At 41.8% G+C, this 23,473-nt stretch overlaps 1 protein-coding gene across 5 annotated transcripts in view; it reads left to right on the top strand.

Moving 5' to 3' along the window:
• The window catches only part of garnl3 (GTPase activating Rap/RanGAP domain like 3), a 49,375-nt gene that overhangs the window by 15,532 nt on the left and 10,370 nt on the right, over positions 1 to 23,473 (top strand). Inside the window, exons 1-22 of one of the 5 annotated variants that reach the window (XM_077496845.1) lie at positions 3,578 to 3,932; positions 5,804 to 5,873; positions 11,266 to 11,340; positions 11,539 to 11,641; positions 11,743 to 11,861; positions 12,883 to 12,947; positions 13,633 to 13,696; positions 13,866 to 13,892; positions 13,972 to 14,047; positions 14,122 to 14,220; positions 15,561 to 15,664; positions 17,020 to 17,128; positions 17,197 to 17,242; positions 17,328 to 17,434; positions 18,243 to 18,358; positions 19,304 to 19,426; positions 20,316 to 20,390; positions 20,475 to 20,589; positions 21,532 to 21,558; positions 21,671 to 21,766; positions 23,025 to 23,141; positions 23,219 to 23,376. In XM_077496845.1, the coding sequence (XP_077352971.1) occupies positions 3,883 to 3,932; positions 5,804 to 5,873; positions 11,266 to 11,340; positions 11,539 to 11,641; positions 11,743 to 11,861; positions 12,883 to 12,947; positions 13,633 to 13,696; positions 13,866 to 13,892; positions 13,972 to 14,047; positions 14,122 to 14,220; positions 15,561 to 15,664; positions 17,020 to 17,128; positions 17,197 to 17,242; positions 17,328 to 17,434; positions 18,243 to 18,358; positions 19,304 to 19,426; positions 20,316 to 20,390; positions 20,475 to 20,589; positions 21,532 to 21,558; positions 21,671 to 21,766; positions 23,025 to 23,141; positions 23,219 to 23,376 (1,941 nt within the window). In that variant the 5' untranslated portion in view covers positions 3,578 to 3,882. Of the gene's footprint in view, positions 1 to 3,577; positions 3,933 to 5,803; positions 5,874 to 11,265; positions 11,341 to 11,538; positions 11,642 to 11,742; positions 11,862 to 12,882; positions 12,948 to 13,632; positions 13,697 to 13,865; positions 13,893 to 13,971; positions 14,048 to 14,121; positions 14,221 to 15,560; positions 15,665 to 17,019; positions 17,129 to 17,196; positions 17,243 to 17,327; positions 17,435 to 18,242; positions 18,359 to 19,303; positions 19,427 to 20,315; positions 20,391 to 20,474; positions 20,590 to 21,531; positions 21,559 to 21,670; positions 21,767 to 23,024; positions 23,142 to 23,218; positions 23,377 to 23,473 lie in introns of those variants that run through there. The other 4 variants (XM_077496844.1, XM_077496842.1, XM_077496843.1 and 1 more) reach the window with 4 other exon arrangements.

The raw sequence follows: 23,473 nt of genomic DNA, 5'->3' as shown, positions 1-23,473 counted from the left end.
AGACTCAAAAGACTATTCTAAAAAATTTTTTTAGATTCTTGAATACAATGCCTTTACGAGTATTTACACGTTTTGATAGGGTTTCCGATTTTTCATAATCTGCAGCGTGAGCCTTTGTCAACTTTAAAAACTGGACTAAAAAATGTGCAGCGAGTGTTTTTTAAGTCTTAAATTAAGACGGATTGATTCAAGGATGCAAAGTGAGTGAATGCCACACTGTAAAATAAAAAAAATAAAAATGTATGCATGACCCTAGTCATGACAGATACTGAGTGATGAGAGGATGGATGGATGGATGGATGGATGGATAGTTGATGGATGGATGGTGGATGGATGGTAGATGGATGGATGGATGGATGGTAGATGGATGATGGTGGATGGATGGATGGATGGTAGATGGATGGATGGATGGATGGATGGATGGATGGTAGATGGATGGATGGTGGATGGGTGGATGGATGGATGGATGGATGGATGGATGGATGGATGGATAGTTGATGGATGGATGGTGGATGGATGGTAGATGGATGGATGGATGATGGATGGATGGTAGATGGATGATGGTGGATGGATGGATGGATGGTAGATGGATGGATGGTAGATGGATGGATGGATGGATGGTAGATGGATGGATGGTTGATGGATGGATGGATGATGGATGGATGGTAGATGGATGATGGTGGATGGATGGATGGATGGTAGATGGATGGTAGATGGATGGATGGATGGATGGATAGTTGATGGATGGATGGTGGATGGATGGTTGATGGATGGATGGATGATGGATGGATGGTAGATGGATGATGGTGGATGGATGGTAGATGGATGGATGGATGGTAGATGGATGGATGGTGGATGGGTGGATGGATGGATGGATGGATGGATGGATGGATGGATAGTTGATGGATGGATGGTGGATGGATGGATGATGGATGGATGGTAGATGGATGATGGTGGATGGATGGATGGATGGTAGATGGATGGATGGTAGATGGATGGATGGATGGTAGATGGATGGATGGTTGATGGATGGATGGATGATGGATGGATGGTAGATGGATGATGGTGGATGGATGGATGGATGGTGGATGGATGGTTGATGGATGGATGGTAGATGGATGATGGTGGATGGATGGTAGATGGATGGATGGATGGATGGATGGTAGATGGATGGATGGTGGATGGGTGGATGGATGGATGGATGGATGGATGGATGGATGGATGGATGGATGGATAGTTGATGGATGGATGGTGGATGGATGGATGATGGATGGATGGTAGATGGATGATGGTGGATGGATGGATGGATGGTAGATGGATGGATGGTAGATGGATGGATGGATGGTAGATGGATGGATGGTTGATGGATGGATGGATGATGGATGGATGGTAGATGGATGATGGTGGATGGATGGATGGATGGTGGATGGATGGTTGATGGATGGATGGATGATGGATGGATGGTAGATGGATGATGATGGTGGATGGATGGATGGATGGTAGATGGATGGTAGATGGATGGATGGATGGATGGATAGTTGATGGATGGATGGTGGATGGATGGTTGATGGATGGATGGATGATGGATGGATGGTAGATGGATGATGGTGGATGGATGGTAGATGGATGGATGGATGGATGGATGGTAGATGGATGGATGGTGGATGGGTGGATGGATGGATGGATGGATGGATGGATGGATGGATGGATGGATGGATAGTTGATGGATGGATGGTGGATGGATGGATGATGGATGGATGGTAGATGGATGATGGTGGATGGATGGATGGATGGTAGATGGATGGATGGTAGATGGATGGATGGATGGTAGATGGATGGATGGTTGATGGATGGATGGATGATGGATGGATGGTAGATGGATGATGGTGGATGGATGGATGGATGGTAGATGGATGGATGGATGGATGGATGGATGGATGGATGGATGGTGGATGGATGGTTGATGGATGGATGGATGATGGATGGATGGTAGATGGATGATGATGGTGGATGGATGGATGGATGGTAGATGGATGGATGGATGGATGGATGGATGGTAGATGGATGGATGGTGGATGGGTGGATGGATGGATGGATGGATGATGGTGGATGGATGGATGGATGGTAGATGGATGGATGGTGGATGGGTGGATGGATGGATGGATGGATGATGGTGGATGGATGGATGGATGATGGTGGATGGATGGATGGATGGTAGATGGATGGTAGATGGATGGATGGTGGATGGATGATGGTGGATGGATGGATGGATGGATGGATGGATGGATGGTAGATGGATGGATGGTGGATGGGTGGATGGATGGATGGATGGATGGATGGTAGATGGATGGATGGTGGATGGGTGGATGGATGGATGGATGGATGATGGTGGATGGATGGATGGATGGTGGATGGATGATGGTGGATGGATGGATGGATGGTAGATGGATGGATGGATGGATGGATGGTAGATGGATGGATGGATGGATGGTAGATGGATGGATGGATGGTGGATGGATGGTAGATGGATGGATGGATGATGGATGGATGGTAGATGGATGATGGTGGATGGATGGATGGATGGTAGATGGATGGATGGTGGATGGATGATGGATGGATGGTAGATGGATGGATGGTGGATGGATGATGGATGGATGGTAGATGGATGGATGGATGGTGGATGGATGGTAGATGGATGGATGGATGGATGGATGGATGGATGATGGTGGATGGATGGATGGATGGTGGATGGATGATGGTGGATGGATGGATGGATGGTAGATGGATGGATGGATGGATGGATGGTAGATGGATGGATGGATGGATGGTAGATGGATGGATGGATGGTGGATGGATGGTAGATGGATGGATGGATGATGGATGGATGGTAGATGGATGATGGTGGATGGATGGATGGATGGTAGATGGATGGATGGTGGATGGATGATGGATGGATGGTAGATGGATGGATGGTGGATGGATGATGGATGGATGGATGGATGGTAGATGGATGGATGGATGGTGGATGGATGGTAGATGGATGGATGGATGATGGATGGATGGTAGATGGATGATGGTGGATGGATGGATGGATGGTAGATGGATGGATGGTGGATGGATGATGGATGGATGGTAGATGGATGGATGGTGGATGGATGATGGATGGATGGATGGATGGTAGATGGATGGATGGATGGTGGATGGATGGTAGATGGATGGATGGATGATGGATGGATGGTAGATGGATGGATGGTGGATGGATGATGGATGGATGGTAGATGGATGGATGGTGGATGGGTGGACAGAACACATTATATGACTGAGTTGATGAATATAAGTCATAACTGGATGAATGGCGGGTTCCTAATTGTTTGGCAATGACGTCACATAAGACCACGTCAGAGTCTGTTGCTGTTTATCGTGTTGCATTTAGAAGCCCCCAATTGCACCCTGCTTCTGCTGTGGAGTTGGTGTCTTTTCCACTCCCGCAGAACCTACCAAAAAAAAAAAAAAAAAAAAAAAAAGTGTGGCGTTCACACACGCACCGCGTCGATGTGTGGAAGTGGGGTGGGGGGGTCAGAGGGAGGGCGGCATGCGGCACTAAACGCTCTCCTCCGGCGGTGCGGAGAGGAGAGGAGAGGAGAGGAGCCACCATTCGGATACTGGTTTTCTTTTTTCTTTTTTTGGGTGATCAGCTGGCGTCGGCGTCGCAGTGTGCGAACAGGAAGATGATGTTGTGGATGTTGCTCGCTTAGCAGGACGCCGGAGAAGAAGAAACAGGAGGTCGTGTGCATGGAGCAATAGGGGAGGAAGGGGAACGGCTTTATTTCTTCTTTTTTTTTTTGCTTCCTTCCCCCCCCCCACCACTTTGTTGGAATAGACATGAACAGCGTGGATCCAGCGTCCAGTAAACTGTTGACGTTCAATCAGCGGTAATTTTTTTTAAATGTTTTTCTCCCGTCTGTTGTTTGCACCTTGCATCTGTTGCATGCTCCTCCTCCTCCTCCTCCTCCTCCTCCTGTCCACGTGATGTGTGCGTTCCACACATGATGAAAGTTAATTCAATCAGCGACGTGTTTGCTGGAGGTGGGGGGGAAGTTTGGGAACCTTTACACGGCTGAATAAGTGGAGGAAGATGAAGCCAATTAATATGTGTGATATTCAGCTTCATGTGTCTTACTAGTAGTGTTACTCTCGCAAGATGAATTCTCGCGGTATTTGTGAGTTGACAAACTCCGGATAAAACATCTCGTACCGCTCCCGCAGATAACCAACCGTTTCCGAACCCGCTGGTGGTTCGGACCAATCACAGAGCGACTTTGAGTTTGGGGGGCGGGATATGCAACTGTGACGAAACCAACCAGGAAGCTAGCACCGACGTAGTTTTTTTTTTATTTTATTTATTTTTATTGAAAGAACAGGAATATAAAACACAACAGCCAGGGGGAGACAAATACATATGAAAATAAACTTCTACAAAAATAAATTGTACAGTTCACATAAATATAGGGTTCTAGCGCCGACGTAGTGTTACTAGTGGTGTTACTCTGGCAAGATGAATTCTCGCGGTATTTGTGAGTTGACAAACTCCGGAGAAAACATCTCGTTCCGCTCCCGCAGATAACCAACCGTTTCCGAACCCGCTGGTGGTTCGGACCAATCACAGAGCGACTTTGAGTTTGAGGGGGGCGGCGGGATATGCAACTGTGACGACACCAACCAGGAAGCTAGCGCCGACGTAGGCGCTAACAACACAAAGCCAACATGGACGACTGGACGCGACACTTTATTCTGTTCTGGCAGAATTACTCGCCGTTTCCTTGTTGAGTGTTGAACAGCGAGGGGCGCTTTGTGCATTTCTAGCTGGTAAGATGTTCGTGCTTTCCCTTCCACCTTCGACGAGAACGCACACGAAATTTTCACCCGTGGCCGTAATTGGTGAAAACAAACGTGTAGAATGTCGCATCGTCCAATCAGCTTGAATTATTGTACAGAATGTCCTGCCTTTCCCGAATAGTTTGGCTTCACAAAACCCCCCACCCTCCCCCCCAACTTTATTTAACAAACATAATTAACAATAAGCACTTTGGACGAAGTATTTTCTAGTAGCTTCTTCATATATGTATTTATAGACGTCGGACTTCTGAGAGTGTAACAAAATGAACTTTGAAGCGTTTGTATGTCCGAACAAAACATATATATATATATATATATATATATATATATATATATATATATATATATATATATATATATATATATATATATATATCATCTTTCTCTCATGTGACACAATTGATTTTGCTGTTCGTGTTATGTTTAGCATTTGCGTGCTAGCTTCATGCTAACATGCAATGCAATGAACGCTAGCATCAATGTGGCAGTACTTAAAAGTTTTTTTTTGTTTTTTTTTTTTATAATTTCGACATCACCAACATCAAATACAATACAAACAAATTAAGCACCACAAAATGTTACACACAAGTCGATTACAGCACATTACAAGACACATACACTAAAGGCAGTACTTAAAAGTTGAAACAATATTCGGACAGTCAGAGAGAGGCGGGGTCCAGGCAGCTGTGGGAGTGGCCAGAGGATCACGGCCAATCAAAGCCACTTCTCGAATTCCGCGTAAATGTGACATGCTAATCGCGCACTGAATGGCTGAAACCGAGACCGATTATTAGTACTGTAATAGAAATATATTCCAGTCGAATTTATGTGTTTTTTTGTGTAAATAAGCATGAAGGGATTTCTGTGTGTGTTTGCACCAAGAGAGATTTTGTTGTTTGCGTTGCAGCTCGGCCTCGGAGGATTTGGGCTGCCGGCGGGGAGACTTCAGCAGGAAGCACTACGGCTCCGTAGAACTGGTGAGTCATGCGCACTCGATATTACAAATGCACATCATATTTTACACCGAAAGGATTAATCGGCCGATCAGCGATCAATTGAACCCATAACCGATCACCCATTCGGTCAGAAGGTGGCGCAATATATCTACTTTAACAACTTTTATTATATAATATTATAATATAATAAAATATGATAATATATATAAAATATATTATTATTATTATTATTACATAGTATATATAATAATATAATATATTATTATATATTCTATATGATATATATATATATATATATATGATAAATGATATGATATAATAATAAAACTTTTATAATAACAAAAATATATAATAATAACTTAACTAATAACTTTTCTAAAAATATGAAGACATTGTAGCCGATCACCGATTTTGCATAAAATGCTGAGAGGGCCGGCGGGCATATGAGTCACGACGCACAATGGGCGTGGTCCAGCTTCCCCGCTGTTCCCGCCTCCTCTTCCTCCTCCTCGTCCTCGTCTTCCTCTGCACTTCATTGGTCTTGTTGTTGTGCATGAAAGAAGGCAAGAAAGTATGCAAGAAAAGCTGTTGAGTCATTGTTGCTTTTTTGTTTGAAGTGAGCATTCCGGAGCGTTTCGCACTGCAATCGCACTTCCTCCTCGCACGACGCTCGTTTCCGGGCCGGATTAACACACATGCTGCCAATCAGCACCAACAGCACTGTGGGTGTGTGCGTGCGCGCTTAGATGCGTACGTGTGTGTACATGCACTCTAGATGGCCATCATCTCGGGCAAAGATACATATTTTTACGCGGGTTTGTTATTTCTGTGGCGTTGACATTTGCAAATGTGTTTACTGTCGAGCAAATGTCATTGCATATTAATTAAATATAATTACCTATGATTACATATATTCTTACAATTGAAATAGAAATAGATAGACAAATAGAAATTGTGTTTAGTCCTAAAAATTGTACAAATTATTTATTTGTGCTTTTGCATATTTAGAAAAATGCTACAGTATATAAACCAATTTATTTGTAATATGGCAGTCGGGTTATTATAGTTTGGGAATTTTTCATTTTACTTAGTTTTTATTAGTTTTCAGGGTGGTTCTGTTGGTTTTTATTAGTTTAGTTCTTCAAAAAATGCTTAGTTTTAGTTTAGTTTGTTAGTTTCAGTATTAGTATTAATTTTTTTAAATGTGTAGTACTTGTCATCTGAAGGTGCTTTTCTATTGGCTGCTGCTCGATGACGTCACTTCTGTGTGACATACTTTCAAACGTCATTATTCCGGTTGATATCAAAATAAATCTACTAAAAATCACATTTCAAATCATCCCCAAAGGCTCATGCATTCAATTAATGACTAAAGACTAAAACGAAGGACACGTTTGCGATAATTCTAGTTAGTTTTAGTTAGTTTTGTAAACATAAAATGTAGTTTCAGTTAGTTTTTGTTTTTTAAAAAAGCATTTTCGTTTTTATTTTATTTCGGTAACAATATTGTGTTTTGAATTTTAGTTTTTTCATTAGTTTTAGTTAACTAAAATAACCTTTTAATGGCACCTGTTTTTCGAGACCATCTCCAAACATTTTTCTTTTGTTTTTATTTGATTTGAACTGAGTCAAATGCCATTTTTTTAGCATATGTCGCGGGCCGCTGAAAAATGGACGGCGGGCCGCAAATGGCCCCCGGGCCGTAGTTTGGACACCGCTGGTGTACATGTACCGGGTACAGCGAACTGGGATTGACACCCCCGTACCAGTCGAACCAAAAATCCTACAGGGAAAATGAAGGCACGGAAACGCGCCGCTCCCGTCTGCCGGCCGCCATCGCCGTGCACCGACTTTGCCTCTGAGGCTTTTTCGTCTGCTTTGTCACTTTGGATACGTCCCCAAATTACATGCGTGTGCGTGTGCGTGCGCGCGACTGACACCCGAGGACGAGTGGCGAGTTTGGCCCCAGCAGGCGCTCTATTTCCGCGGGTTCACGTCTGTGCTTTTCACTTTTTGAGTGTCCACAAACAAAAAACAAGGTCATGTCACACAAACAGCCCCTCCCACTCCCAGAAAACCACGCCCACTTGTAGCTTGGGGCAAAGTTGATACCCGCGACCTTCGTGGGCCAATGACAAAATTGTCCCCCGCCAGCTTGTTTGACTGTGAAAGTCAACGCAGATGATTGCATTCCTTTCACAACTCTGTATTAAATACAAAAATGCGCACGCTGTTGTTTGTCGTGCATATTTGCAATCACCAATTTCACAGCTAAAAAAAAAAAAGTACTATATTAGGAGTGATTAAGTGATTAATATTACATTAAAATCTGATCATTTTTGCATTTTAGGTGATAAATTAGCTGATTTCATGTCATATGTTATCACATTAAAACGTGGTAAGTTTCACATTTTTAGATGACAACTTTTCATGTGATCACATTTCGTGCCTTTTTGTCCATTTTTTTTTTTTGAGTGAAGCAAATGCATTTATTTGGTGCTGCTGATGACAAATGAAGCGAAATCCACATTTGCTTTGAAATGAAATGAGGTAACGAGGGCAGGGGAGCAAATGGGGCTGTCTGGTCTGACTCCGCCTCCCCCGCGACTGCGATACATAAAATCAAGCAGACGATGCCCGGCGCCAACCCCCCCATCGAGATGGCCACATCCTGGCGCTGTCACATCGTTTGCCCCGCCCCCTCCCCGTGTCCTCCCGGGGGATCGTGAGTCTGCATCCTCATCGTCGCCGGTGAGATCAATTATCAATAACGAGTCACCACATGTATTGATTTAGCACAGCTCTGACACCAGAGCGCACCCCCCCCCCCCCCCCCCCCGGGAAATGAAATCATCACGGGTGAACGTAAGGGTAAGCGCAAAATGTTGTTCAACCCAGCCGCGAGCTTAATGCGCTAATGTGCTAATGTAAATTAGCATTGATGCTACAGTTGTTGTAAACCTTCAAAGAAGTGCTTTTTAATTCAACACGTGGAGCAGCCATCTTGTAAAGCGTCATCGGTCGCAGCGAGTCGTGCTTCACGTCAAGTACGCATAAACCGAGAGCGCACAAAATACACGAATGTTGTTGTTGTTGTTGTTTGCTAGCTTAAACCAACGATGCGTCGGTCGGGTATTTGTGAAGACTTGGCTGGGAATATAATAAATATCTCAAGATGCATTTCATGCTGCTATGAAATGACGGAGGAGATTTGCCTATAAAATGGCCGCCGCATCACCCCTAACGCAATGTAAAATGGATGCTGCATTGTGAGGTGGCGTCCATTCGGCATACGTTGGAATTTCATCATCATCGATTTGAGTTTTCACCTGCAGTTGACCACAACTTCGTCCCGTAAAATGTGAACTTGGGGAAAAATAATTGCGTCGTCTCAACTTGCTTCCACCACCATCTGTTGCGTCTTCACAATGACCTCCGCCGAGGAGGGGTGGGGGTGTTAGTGGGAGGGGTTAGAGTGTGTGTGTGTGTGTGTGGGGGGGTGACGGTCAAAAGGCAGAAATGACAGCCCGGTTGCCTAGCAACCAAACATGTGCGGCAATTGTGATGATGATGATCCGCCGTACTTCCTCCTCCTCTTTTGCGTTTGTGAACCTCCTCATTATCCTGTGCGTGCGTGTGCATGTTTGTGTGCATGCGTGTGGTAAATTACGGTTACCAATCATGCACGCCACTATAAGAAGTGTATGTGAGTGGGAAAAAATGTCAGTCGTGTCCAAGTGAGAGCGTTTCAACCAAGTATGTGAGCAAAAATTATTTTGTACTGTGGGCATTTATCTCTGTTGTCATACTAAGAGTGTTTTTTTTTGTTTTTTGTTTTGTTTTTTTGTGAGTGAGAACTTCAACTAGGGATGTGAGGAAAAGCAACATTGTAGTAGTGAATGAGAGCATTTGAGTAATTTCCATGAGAGTATTTTATGTGTGCACTAGAGTGCGTGGGCAAAACAAAATTCAGTCATGAGATTGAAACCACAATACAGTCATGTATATGACTAAAAAAGTATTTAATCATGTGTGAGTGAGTGAGTGCCTTTCAGTTATGTGTGAGAGAACATTTTTGTACCCTGTTAGAGTGTTCCCGGAGTGTGAATGAGAGCTTTTCAGTTGCGGGTGAGCGAGAACATTTTTGGAGTTTCTGAGGGCGCTTTGTATGAGAGCACTGAACTAGTGTGTGAGAGCAAAAAAAAAAGAAAAAGTACCGTTGTGAAAATGAGAGCATTACACTAGAATGTGAGCAAAGCATAAATCAGTCGTGTGTGAATGTTTTAGTAGTATGTGTGAGAGTGTTTCAATTTTCCAGGAAGAGCATTTCAGGTGTGCGTTTGAGTGTTTCATTTGCGCGTTTAAGCAAAAGAAATGAACACGTGTGAATGAAATTTCATTTGTTAAAGAATGGGTGTTTCAGTAGTATTTGTGAGAGCTTTTGATTGTAAATATGAGAGCAATTTACTAGTGTCTTTGAGCAAAACAAATTCATTTGTGTGAATGAACATTTCAGTTGTGTATATGAGAGCTTTTCAATATCTGAGTGTTTCTGTAGTCAGTGCAATAGTGTTTGTGAAGTGTATGAGAGCGTTTTGGCTACCTGAGTGAGCAAAAAAAAATTAAGCAGCGTGTCTCAAAGCCTTTTAGTTTTTTGTACCCTGTTAGAGTTTTCCCAGGTTGTATGAGAGTTTTCAGTTGTGTGAGCAAGAACATTTTTTGTAGTGCGTAAGGGTGCTTTGTATGAGAGCATTAAACTAGTGTGTGAGAGCAGAAAAAAAGGAGTACTTTTGTGTGAATTAAATAATTACACTAGAATGTAAGCAAAGCATAAATCAGTCGTGTGTGAATGTTTTAGTAGTATGTGTGAGAGTTTCAATTTTCCAGGAAGAGCATTTCAGGTGTGCGTTTGAGTGTTTCACTTGCGCGTTTAAGCAAAAGAAATTAACACGTGTGAATGAAATTTCATTTGTTAAAGAATGGGTGTTTCAGTAGTATTTGTGTATATGAGAGCTTTTCAAGATGTGAGTGTTTCAGTAGTATTTGTGAGAGCTTTTGATAGTAAATATGAGAACAATTTACTAGTGTCTTTGAGCAAAACAAATTCAGTTGTGTGAATGAAAGCATTTCAGTTGTGTATATGAGAGCTTTTCAAGATATGAGTGTTTCTGCAGTCAGTGTGAGAGTTTTTGAGAAGTGTATGAGAGCACTTCGGCTGGCTGAGTGAGCAAAAAAATAAAAAATAGGAAGTGTGTTTGAGAGCATTTCAGTCGTGACTGTGAGAGCATTTCAGTGGTGTGTAAAATATATATATTTTTTGACCAGCGTGCATGGGTGCATTTCAGTAGTGTGTGAGAGGGTTTTAGTAGTATGTGTGAGTGCGTGTAATTTGATGCATTTGTCCTTTTGGCAGCTGATATCCAGCGATGCAGACGGGGCCATTCAGAGGGCAGGACGCTTCAGGGTGGAGAACGGCTCGACAGATGAGGTAATGACCATGTGGAGTAGAATTCCCGCCACCGGCTGAGAACGAACAAACGAACGAACAAACGAACGAACGCCTCGCCCCAAATAACTGCCTCCCGGTTTCCGATTACAATTTAACAGACCGTAACTGATTATTTTTGTCAAAGAAAAACAAAACAAAACATTTGTTTGTGTTTTGGGCTTTGTTTTGCGTGCTCAGCAGAATTTGGACTACGCTCCTGGAACCTGGAGGAGAACCGACGTCCACTTGGAAAACCCCGAGTACCACACCAGATGGTTCTTTAAATATTTCCTCGGGAAAGGTCAGCTTCAACAAAATGTCACACGACAGCATCGCCAACACTTGCGTTCACTAGTGCTGCGTTTATGCTTTTGTTGGCTCCCGCCGTGGTTTTCCTTTCAGTGCACCAAAACTACGTGGGCACGGATGCGGAGAAGAACCCCTTCTACCTGTCGGTGGTCCTGTCTGACCAGAACAACCAGCGGGTTCCGCAGTATCGAGCCATCCTCTGGAGGAAAACGGTATGAACTCATTCGCTCACGGCCATTTTCACTGAAGCAATCCCCCGTTTGCTCCCGGCTCTTTTACTGGATTTTGACAGATTTTGCAAGGCCCACAGAAAATTGTGTTCTATTGCTAGAAACACAAAAGAAAGATTAGAGTCTCTTCTTTCATCCGGAAAAAAAAGTATATTTCTATCTGTTTCCGTTTTGCAGCAATTAGCATTAGAAGTTTAAGCTTGTTTTCATCATGGCCCTGGTTGATCTCTTATACTCTGCTACCACCTGCTGGCCGTTTCTGTAATTACTACCATTTTTTCACCCATTCTCTGCATCAAAGCCTTCTGAATGCTCTAGCATAAAAAAAAACAACATAAAAACGTATTAACACGTCTTTGGCACACTGAATACATTTAAAATAGGACGTATTTATACGTTTTTGGGAGCAAATGCGTTAACTATTTTGAGCTACAAAACGACAACACGAATGACGCTGATTTCCAGTTTAGTGCAACCAAGTCCATCTTCTTGTCTTTATGTTGTATATTTAAAGACCAAACTATTCAGCAAGACCGGATCATCCCATCCAATGAAAGTCCGCTAGCTTAATGCTAACATACAACGCAAAACGCTAACAGAAATTAGCATGTATGTTACGGTAATTGGAATCCTTCAAACATCTGCTACAATAAGCAAAAAATAAGTTAGAATACAACAATACTCACAATTTGTTGTAACATTTTGAGGACCGACTTCAAAAGCTTCAAATGTTTTGTTTCGGTTTTTGTTCATCCGAGCCACATGGTGTTTGTTTGATGGACAGGAAGTAAATGGGAAGGAGGAGGGCTCTTGAGTCATCGTTAGCCATGTAGGTGTATGTACATGAATAATAATAATAATGGCGCGCCATGACTCAGCATTATGGCCAAGATGGCAAACGTCCCGTGAGTCACTCATGTTGTTTGCCACGAATTAAACGTTGAAAATGCTGAACGTCTTCACACGTTTGTGTGTTGTTTTGTTTGTTGTTGTCCGTGTACAGGGCACCCTGAAGATCAGCCTACCGTACAGCCCCACCAAAACGTTATCCGTCAAGTCCATCCTTAGGTGAGGAGATGCTCATTCAAACTAGATTTTAAGTGCAATTTCTGGAGAAATTGCGTGGGAATGCTGAAAGTTGAATGCCAACGAAGTAAATTGGAAGATAAATTGTGTGAAAATGACAAAGTTTGAATTGAAGTTGAAAGATAAATGAATAAAAGGAACTGAGCAGTATCTGGTAATGATGATCGGTTGTATGTATGGAAGTGGGCGTGGAAAGTGGGACTTAAGAAAAGTTCCGTCAGTCTCATTGAAAATGACGTAAGTAGCGTGGAATCAGACGATATATACATATACCCCGGAATGCGTGAATTTTTTAAGCAAGTTGAAATTTTAATGGATGAAATCAGAAGTATTATGTGGGAGTTGTTTTTCGGCAAAAAAAGTGAGAATAAAAATCCGAATAGCATGTGGGATGCTTTCAGCATTCCCGCAATAAATGCATAGTTAAAAAAAAAAAAATCAATATTGGAATGTGTGTAAACAATAAACGAGTTTCTAACTGCTCTCTAAAAATGTCAAGTAAGGTCTGCGTATGTTACAAATGTTAAAGGTCATCGTCACTGAACATTTTCCTCCGTGTACCTTGAGGCAATTTGCCCTGACTCGGTCCCCATGGTGCTTTTCGCTTCTCTTTCTTTTTTTTTCTTCTTTTTTTCATGTCATCATCTCCACGTGTGCACCGTATCAGCGCGATGAACATGGACAGGTTTGAGAAAGGCCCGCGGGAGATCCTCAACCCCGACATTCAGAAGGTGAGCAGGATGGCTCATAATGTACAAAATGTACCAAAATGCAAAGTCAAGTAATATCATTCTGGGTCCTTTTTTTTTGTGGGGTGGCACCGATTCGAACAATACTGAACACAATTCATAATTATATTAGCATCCAAAATGCTAACGTTTGCGTTCTCTCTCCCTTCAGGATCTGCTCGTGTTGGAGGAACAGGAGGTACAAAATGGCGCATACCGTCCGCCATTTGTATATTTTGGACTTTCCCACAGAAGTAATGAGTTTAACCTTCCCACAGGGCTCCGTCAACTTTAAGTTTGGTGTCCTGTTTGCCAAAGACGGGCAGCTGACCGATGACGAGATGTTCAGCAACGGTAAAACAAAAATGGTCGCCCAACAGCATTGCCTACACGCCGTTTGTCCGTTTCTGTTTTGCTGTCTGTTGCAGAAACGGGCAGCGAGAGCTTCGACAAGTTTCTCAAGCTGCTGGGCGACAGCATAACGTTGCAGGGATGGGCCGGCTATCGGGGAGGCCTCGACACCAAGAGTAAGAAGCGCCAAACAAAACCGCTTTGGCTACAAACTCAGCTATAGCATGTTAGCACTTGGTTTGCGTGTTTGCGAACTAGCTAACGAGTAGCAGCACGAGCACAGTGAACGCGGCCTTTATCATGTGCGATATGTTCCGGATCCACACAAAATTGATTAATATAGAAGGACTGTATATTTCTTTTTAACATTAGCCCTGCCTTCACGTGCTATGGGAAAGATGGATGTTAGCACTTGGGACCTCCTTTTTACTGTCATGACTAGGGTCAAGCAAGGGTTATGTTTGCTGTCATGACTAGGGTCATGCAAGGATTATGTTTACTGTCATGACGAGGGTCATGCAAGGGTTATGTTTACTGTCATGACTAGGGTCATGCAAGGGTTATGTTTACTGTCATGACGAGGGTCATGCAAGGGTTATGTTTACTGTCATGACGAGGGTCATGCAAGGGTTATGTTTACTGTCATGACGAGGGTCATGCAAGGGTTATGTTTACTGTCATGACTAGGGTCATACAAAGGTTATGTTTACTGTCATGACAAGGGTCATGCAAGGGTTATGTTTACTGTCATGACGAGGGTCATGCAAGGGTTATGTTTACTGTCATGACGAGGCTCATGCAAGGGTTATGTTTACTGTCATGACTAGGGTCATACAAAGGTTATGTTTACTGTCATGACAAGGGTCACGCAAGGGTTATGTTTTCTGTCATGACAAGGGTCAGGCAAGGGTTATGTTTACTGTCATGACTAGGGTCATGCAAGGGTTATGTTTACTGTCATGACAAGGGTCAGGCAAGGGTTATGTTTGGGCCATGACCGTGTGTTCAAGTGTCTGTTTTAAACTGATGTAACCAGCATCTAGTTTCAACTGGTAAGACGCTATGTGATGTCAGGAATCTTTCATCTTTTTATCTGGTCAACAGCCAATCAGATGATTCCGTGTCAGTCCTGTTACCCACATGCCTAGCCACAACCAATCAGATCGATTCGCTGTCTATATAAGCCTGTCTGAGAAGTGTGTGTTTCTGTCGGATTATTACCTCTGTGCAACTCTCGTTGTGTCTCATCTAGTCAAGTTTGTTCCACGCCTCTCCATGTTATGCGAATAAAGAGTTAAAATCTGATTTGTGTCTGCGCTTTGGGATCCAACCTCAGAACATAACATTTACGACCGAGTTCTGTTCATCTGCTTTTGTTGTTGCAAAAAAACCAAAAAACGTTTGTATGAACCTGTTGCTATTTATTTATAAGAGAGCTTCGCAACAAATTAGCCGCTAAGTCAAAGTTAGCCACGCGGACTCACAGACGTTGTCCTGGTTTTCGACTCTCTTCCAGACGACACTACAGGGATCAAGTCCATCTACACGGTGTATCAGGGCCACGAGCTCATGTTCCACGTGTCCACCATGTTGCCCTACTCCAAAGAGAACAAACAACAGGTGTGCTTCTTCTCCCATTACGACCTACTTGTGACTATGGAAAGCCTTGAAGTATTTATTACATATCGTTCATATTCATCTTAAAAAGTCAAACATTTTCTTTGCAATCTTATGTTTGTATGTGCCCCACTCGTCTAAACACCGTATTCCGATTAACGTTGCGTTTGTGGAATAACAATCAAGCGGACGGATCCATCCATTTTCATCACAGTCAGGGGGGCCGCCATTTTGTCCTCTACCGCCCTCTGCTGTCGACTGAAGTTGACGTCCAAGTAGCTTCGGGCTCGCGTTTGGGAAGGTCACATGACCAAACCCAGAAACCCAGGTTGAGCTGTGACATTCGCGATGCGAGCACGAGGCCGCTTTGACGGCAATTTTGGTTGGCAGTTGCCTCGACTTCCCTTTTAAAGTCCACGGAACTAGTGCACTCCTTGCCCTCACTAGCGCACTAGTAGGACCACTGCGGCTTCCTCGTCGCGTATTTATCACTGCTCCTTCCACTCCAACAATTGTGTCTCACTAGTTTTTTTTTTTTTTAACTAGTCAACTACTTCTCTACTACTAGGCCCAATTAGTAGGCATCATGCACTAGTAGCCTAGTGTGGAAGGTCGTCATGGGCAAAAAAAAAAAACACACAACTATTAAAACACAGTCCCTTCACTAGTGCACTCTAAGTATTCTGTCACGACAATTAGTGTGTACTAATGCTCAAAACTGCCAGAAACTGCATGCTACTAGTACGACTATTGATGTTACACACTTCACTAGTTATATGAGCAGTGTACAGATGCCAATTAGCGCACAGTTTTGCGGCTTTCGCTTGGAGTGAAAAGTTGCAGAAATACAGAAAAAAAATAATTACTAGAAGAATACGCTTTTTCTACTAGTGCTCTCTTGTCTCTCTAGTTGTTGTTTGAATGCATGGACGCAGGGTACTAGTACCTAAACTTAATATCGAGCAGTTTAAGCATGTATTTGATATCTTTGGTTACATGTACTAGAATGCAAGTAGAACAAATCTAGCTGACAAGTAGGACAATTACATGCTACTAGTGCCTGACACATGCCTCCTAGTTGAGACTACTGGTGTTGCTAGTGCAGTACAATAAGTTACTAGAAAATAGCTGAATTGTTTTCTATTTGGATCAAAAGTGTCACGTGGGGGAAAAATAAATTGCTAGTACGATACAGCCGTTTTACTAGTGCGCCATAATCGTTCTACTAGTGTGCTAGATTGCGTTACAAGTGAGGACAAAGAGCGGACGAGAACATGGACCGCGAGTTGGATACCAAGAAGCTGCCATAGATGCTGGAATGCTTTTGGTTTTTTTTTGCTTTTTGTCGCCCCCCTCAGGTGGAGCGCAAGCGTCACATCGGCAACGACATCGTCACCATCGTCTTCCAGGAGGGCGATGACGCGTCGTCGTCCTTCAAGCCCTCCATGATCCGCTCGCACTTCACCCGTATCCTTCCCACGTCGCCTGTGCGCGCCGCCATCTTGATTCTCGCTTCCTTCACTCGCGCGTTGCAGATATTTTCGCGTTAGTTCGATATAATTGCCAGACTGACAGTTACAGGTGAGCGCCGCCGCAAATGCCTGCAGTCGTTAGTGATTTTTTTTTTTTTTTTATTATTATTTTTTTTTCACTATTCTCTTCGCAGGTTGAAGATTTTTTCCGAGGAGAGTGTCCCGCTGTTTGGACCGCCTCTCCCGTCGCCGCCGGTTTTTACCGATCACCACGAATTCAGGGACTTTTTATTAGTCAAATGTAAGATTGATTGATTCGTTTATGTATAACGTACGTGAGTGTTAATGGCAAAATTGAGACAGTTTCGTCGTCAATGATGCTCATGTTTTTAACTCATTTGCTCCAAAAAAACGTATAAATACGTTCTATTTTAAATATTACCATACTCCCAAAGACGTATTTAAACGTTTTTATATATATATATATATATATATTTTTTTTTTATGCTAGAGCATATAGAAAGGCTTTGATGTAGCCTCTGAGCTAAAGAGACTGCTTCAAGCAATGGTAGTTATTACACAAACGGCCAGCAGGTGGCAGCAGAACCCAACATAAATATTTATTTAAATAATCATCAGAGACATTCCGTGACCTGATAATTGACAGCCATTGAGATGCATTTTTGTGGAATTTATTTTTTTAATTATTAAAAAAAAACAAAAAAACAACAAAAAAAACGTGACAAACTTTCAGTGTATGTTTTTCATGAAAAACGGTGGCAAATGTTGAAAAAAAAAAAAATCCTGAAAAAAAAGTTTTTTTTAAATATGCAAATATGCAAATCCACAAAAGGTTTGACGATACATTCTAAATCAACCTACAGCTGTTGCTTTCTGTAGGCATAAAAAGCAGGATTGAAGAAGAGTTGACAAATCATCTTCAGCAAAAACTAGGCTCAAGTCAGGACAAATACTTCTCTTTCTTTAGTCCAATTTACGCACAGTGTCAACTAAAATTTTGTGCTGCCATCTAGTGGTCAACGATGGAATTACATCCAAAAAATAATAGTTAAAAACCATAATCATGCTTAATGCTTTTCCTCACGCAGTAATCAATGGAGAGAAAGCCACACTGGAGACGCCGACGTTTGCCCAGAAGCGCCAGCGCACTTTGGACATGTTGATCCGCTCGCTGTACCAGGACCTCATGCCCGACCTGCACAAGGTACCACACCCGACTCTTAAGGCAGGACAAAAAAAACAACAACAAAGTTTTGGGGTGGCCCTCTTCTTCCTCCTCCTCCTCCTCCTCCTCCATGTCACCACTGCGTCTTGAGAAGCTGCTGACTGTGTTCTCCACTGCGGCCCACTGCACCATAGCTCGCACACACACACACACACACACACACACACGCACACACACACACGCACACACACACGCACTGAGCGTTTCCACTGCAGTACTGCCTTTTTTTTTTTTTTTTTTTTTCTCCTTGTCACTTATGTTTCCTCTCAGCTGACTCTCGCCGTCACTGTCAAGCCGGGGTGGCAAAAGTACTCGCACACTGGGCTCGAGTACATGTACATATATATATATATATATATATATATACATATTTATTATATTGTATATTGTTATATTTATTATATATTAAAATTTATATATATTAATATATTAATTTAAATTGTTTTATTTTTATTTTTATATTAATTAATTAATATATTACTATTTATATTAATATATATTATTTATTACTATTTATATTTAATATTAATATATATTATATTTATTATATATGTATTTTTATAAATTGTATTATTATATTATATATATATATATATATATATATATATATATATAATTATATAATAATTATTAATCGATTACTAGTAATACTCCTTGACTGTAAAAACATCCTATCGTCATCCACAAAAAATAAAATAAAAGTAACACACCAATTTAGACAAACTACTGATAACGGTTTTCAAAATTTAAAAAAAAAAAAAAAAAAAAAGGAATGTTAAAGTAGAGATTGCTGAAAAATGGACTGCAGTTTGTTCTCTACGACGTTGTACTTCCTGATTCTTCTTCTTCCTCTGGTTCTTTTGTCCCGCCTCCTCCACCTCCACCTCCATCGTGTTTTGCGTGCTTGTGCCACACACACGTTAGGTCCCTTTTTCCCCGCAGAACATGTTGAACCGCCGCTCCTTCAGCGACGTGCTGCCCGAGTCGCCAAAGTCGGCGCGGAAGAAGGAGGAGGCGCGCCAGGCCGAATTTGTCAGGATCGGCCAGGTAAACAGGAAATTAAAAGAAAGAAGAAAAAAAAAAACATAACAGATGCAAGATGGGTGGGATGCTTTGGGGGTGGGTTTATATTTACAATTATTGACACCCCAAACATAATTCATTTGATTGATGATGATTATGATCTTGTCAAAACCTTTTCTCCGCTACTAATCTGTCACTGTGAAACTGTCATGTGATACAGTCATGTGACACACAGTTGACACGCCCCCTTTCAAATCGGCAGCTCGCGAGTGCAACATGCACAAACACATGCGACAGACAGGAGGTGGATTCACAGTGAAAGGTTAACAAAAAACATTTATTTTTTATAAATATAGTTGTAACATGACGTTAATCCAACGGCTATAACGTTCCAACAATAATGCTAATCCGACCGCTAACTCATGCATGCTAACGTACTAGCTCATAGCATGTAGCCATAGTAGCCACTTGTTGATAGACTGTAATTGTGTATCAAGTTGTTTTTCATCCAAAAGATGAGGAAATTAATTTGATGTGAAATAGTTTTAGGTCCAAAATGTTCAACATTATCTGCTGACGGAAAAAAAAAAAAATATTCGGGGTTAAAATTATTGCTCTGACTAAAACTAGACAAAATCGTTGACAGTTTTTGTTGACTAAAACTAGACGAATAAAATGAAGTTTTCTTGGACTAAAGTAAACACTAAAATGCTCGATTTATAATCCACTAAATAAAAACGGGATGAGGTTGACTAACTGACAAAAACTAGCGTGATTGAAACTGGACTTAAAACTGAGCCTCAATTTCAAAATGGCGGATGAAATGAACACAACACTCCACAAAGCGAATCTTGAAGAAAAAATGAGCTTTTCAAGTTTTTTTTTTTTTTTTTTTTTTTTCTGCGCCATTCAGGCCCTGAAGCTGAAGACCATCGTGCGAGGCGACGCCCCCACCAGCCTGGTGAGCAGCGGCCTGTGCAGAAAAGAGGTGACGCTCGCTCAATCGCCACGCGAAAAAAACAAACAAAAAGCGTCCGGATGTTTTGCGCTGACACGTGTTTCGCCGCGGCAGCCGTGGGAGTCGCAGTCCTTCTGCGGCGGCTTCCCGCACGAGCTGGTGTGCGCCGACTCGTGGGGGCCGGCGCTGCTGGTGGCCACCGACGCGGCGGGGGTCCTGCTGCTGGATGGTGAGGCTGCGATTATCGGCCGTGTTCTCCCGCAATTTGCACCTTTGTATGTAACTACTTTTGTCTCAATGAAGCTCTTCAACTCACTTCGACAAACGTCCTATCAAGGTGCCAGCAGATGGCAGCAAAGTACTACTTTTATCTAAATCAAGCTCTCCACTGGCTTTAACTAGATGTGGGAAAGCACTACTTTTGTCTAAATGAAGCTCCTCAACCGGCTTCAACAAAGTTCATCCATTGGCAAAAGATGATGGCAAAGCACTACTTTTATCTAAATGAAGCTCCTCAACGGGCTGTAACAAAGTTCCTTGGAGCCAAGTTGTCACAAGATTTGGGTAAAGCACTACTTTTGTCTAAATGAAGCTCCTCAAACGGCTTCCAACAAAGTTCATTCATTGGAACAAGATGATGGCAAAGCACTAGATGTTAATTAAAGCACTACTTTTGTCTAAATGAGGCTCTCACACTTAGTTTATTGGAACCAAATGTCACAAGATGGCAGCAAAGTACTATTTTTGTCTCAATGAAGCTCCTCAACCGGCTTCAACAAAGTTCCTTAGAACCAAGATGTCACAACATGTTGTTAATTAAAGCACTACTTTTGTCTAAATGAAGCTCCTCAACCGGTTTCAACAAAGTTCATCCATTGGCAAAAGATGATGGCAAAGCACTACTTTTGTCTGCATGAAGCATTTCAACAGAATTCCTTGACACGAACTGACCACATGATGGCGTCAAAGCGCTACTTTTAAATCACATTCCATCCTATCGTTTTCAATGTGTTTCTTTTGATCTGAGGCTCGAATTGAATTTGATTGTGTGTTAGATCAGAAACAATCGTGCGAAGAAAATAATCGTTTGAATGTCTTGATTTTCAATTGCCAATGGAAAATGGAAAGCTTGTTAACGTGTTTTTTTGTTGTTGTTTTTTCCCCCCTGTAGGCCCTGATCCGCCTTCATCCAGCACCGGTGAGCGCCACGCCGCGCCGATCGATCCGACACTTTCTCTGGGTTGTTTTTTTTTCTTTGTCAGATTTGACCTTTATTTTTTGTTTTTTTGTTTTTGTTGTTGCGCGTGAAGAGTGTCCGCCGGCGCAGGTGTTTGACAAGACGCTGCTGGTGAAGCAGATGCACATACTGGAGCCTCAGGACTTGCTCATCACCAGAGCCGACAAAGGTGAGGACGTTTTTTTTTTTTTTTTTTTTGCAGGTTACGTCACGCTATGGGAGGAAAAGGCCTCCACGTCCACATCATCCAAAATATTGGGGGGATTGATTCACTAGTTTCGGAAGTACGCAAGAAATTTGGTGACAATTGATGATCAGGACTTTCGGACTGTTGTGTTATTTGTAGAACTCGGTTTAAAAAAAAAGAAGAAAAAAAAGTAATAATCAATATTGAATTGTTTTTCCTTTTTGAGCCTAATATTGATTCATACAAACCATGAATCCATTATTTTAATATCTTTTCCCACAAATTTATAAGAAAATAGAATTTTAAAGAATTTTTATATATATACTGTTTTCTTGACATTTACTGTTCACCTGAATTTAAAAGTATTCCCTGACTTATTGTACTTTAAGATAATTCAGAATCATTTTCATTTATATTTACAATTATTGAATAAGAATGATGAAAATATTTTTGTTTCATCCTTGCTGATGCAAATCGTCGCTGCTATGTGAAAAACACTTACATAAAAGTATAAAATGTTAATTTTTTTCATTTTTTTATTTTTATTTTATTATTTTATTCTTTATTTATTTATTTATTTTTACATTTGTATGTTTTTGGGATGAAACTGAATGCAGACATCCCAAAAACATAAACATGATAAAATAAATAAGTAAATAAATAAATAAATTAATTAATTAATAAAATAAAATGTAAAAATTTATATTTTACATTTGTATGTTTTTGGGATGAAACTGAATGCAGACATCCTAAAAACGTAAAAATGAAAATAAATAAATAAATCAATAAAATAAAATGGAAAAAATTGACATTTTACATTTTTTATGTTTTTAGGATGAAACTGAATGCAGACATCCCAAAATAAAAAAAAATGGAAATCGAAAGCCTTTTTCACATAGGAGCGATTACATGTTTGTGTAACACTTGTGATTAGAACACTAAAATCATTTAACCCTTTACTTCCTTCGCAAAATTTAATTTGGAATTTAATGTTTGTGGAGTTTTGAAATCATGTCCTTGACATTTAAGCAGACTTGATGTTCTATAACGAATCAATGTCGGATTGAAGTGAAGTGAATCGAATGGAAAAAAAAATCGAAATTCGAATCAAACTGAACTCTTGTGGAACAAATTTGAATCGATTGAGGAAATCAGAATCGAGCTAATTGTCAAAATAGACAATCGGTACCGTGAAAAATGAAGTCTGATGCTGCTCGCCGGCCGCCAAACTGTCTCGCAGGGAAGGACGCTCGCCTGTACGTGTTCCGACTGAGCGCGCTCAGGAGAGGCCTGGAGGAGCGGCAGCCGGCCCGCGGCAAGTGCGACAGCCGGGAGAACAAACTGGAGAAAACCAAAGGTGACGCCCCCCCCCCCCCCCCCGGGCGTTTCCCCGACAGCTTTTGTGTCGTTTGCCAACGATGCGGCACCCGCCAGGTTGCCACTTGTACGCCATCAACACGCATCACGGCTCGGAGCTGAGGATCGTGGCGGCCATCCGCAACAAGCTGCTCCTCATCACCCGCAAACGCTTCGAAGGCGTCGGCGCCGTCGGCGCGGCCGACTCGCCGGTGGACGAGTTCCAGTACATACGGGTGCGGCGCGTTCTCTATGCTTTTGCATAAAAATACAAAAAAACATACGAGTTCATGTTTTTTTAAATATATTTTTTATATTATTTGAAAATTTTAA

Source organism: Festucalex cinctus, chromosome 15 (genome assembly GCF_051991245.1).
Source record: "Festucalex cinctus isolate MCC-2025b chromosome 15, RoL_Fcin_1.0, whole genome shotgun sequence".
NCBI classification, from domain to species: Eukaryota; Metazoa; Chordata; class Actinopteri; order Syngnathiformes; family Syngnathidae; genus Festucalex; species Festucalex cinctus.
Note: the sequence above shows the minus strand (reverse complement) of the source record. Positions and strands in the feature narration are given on the sequence as shown.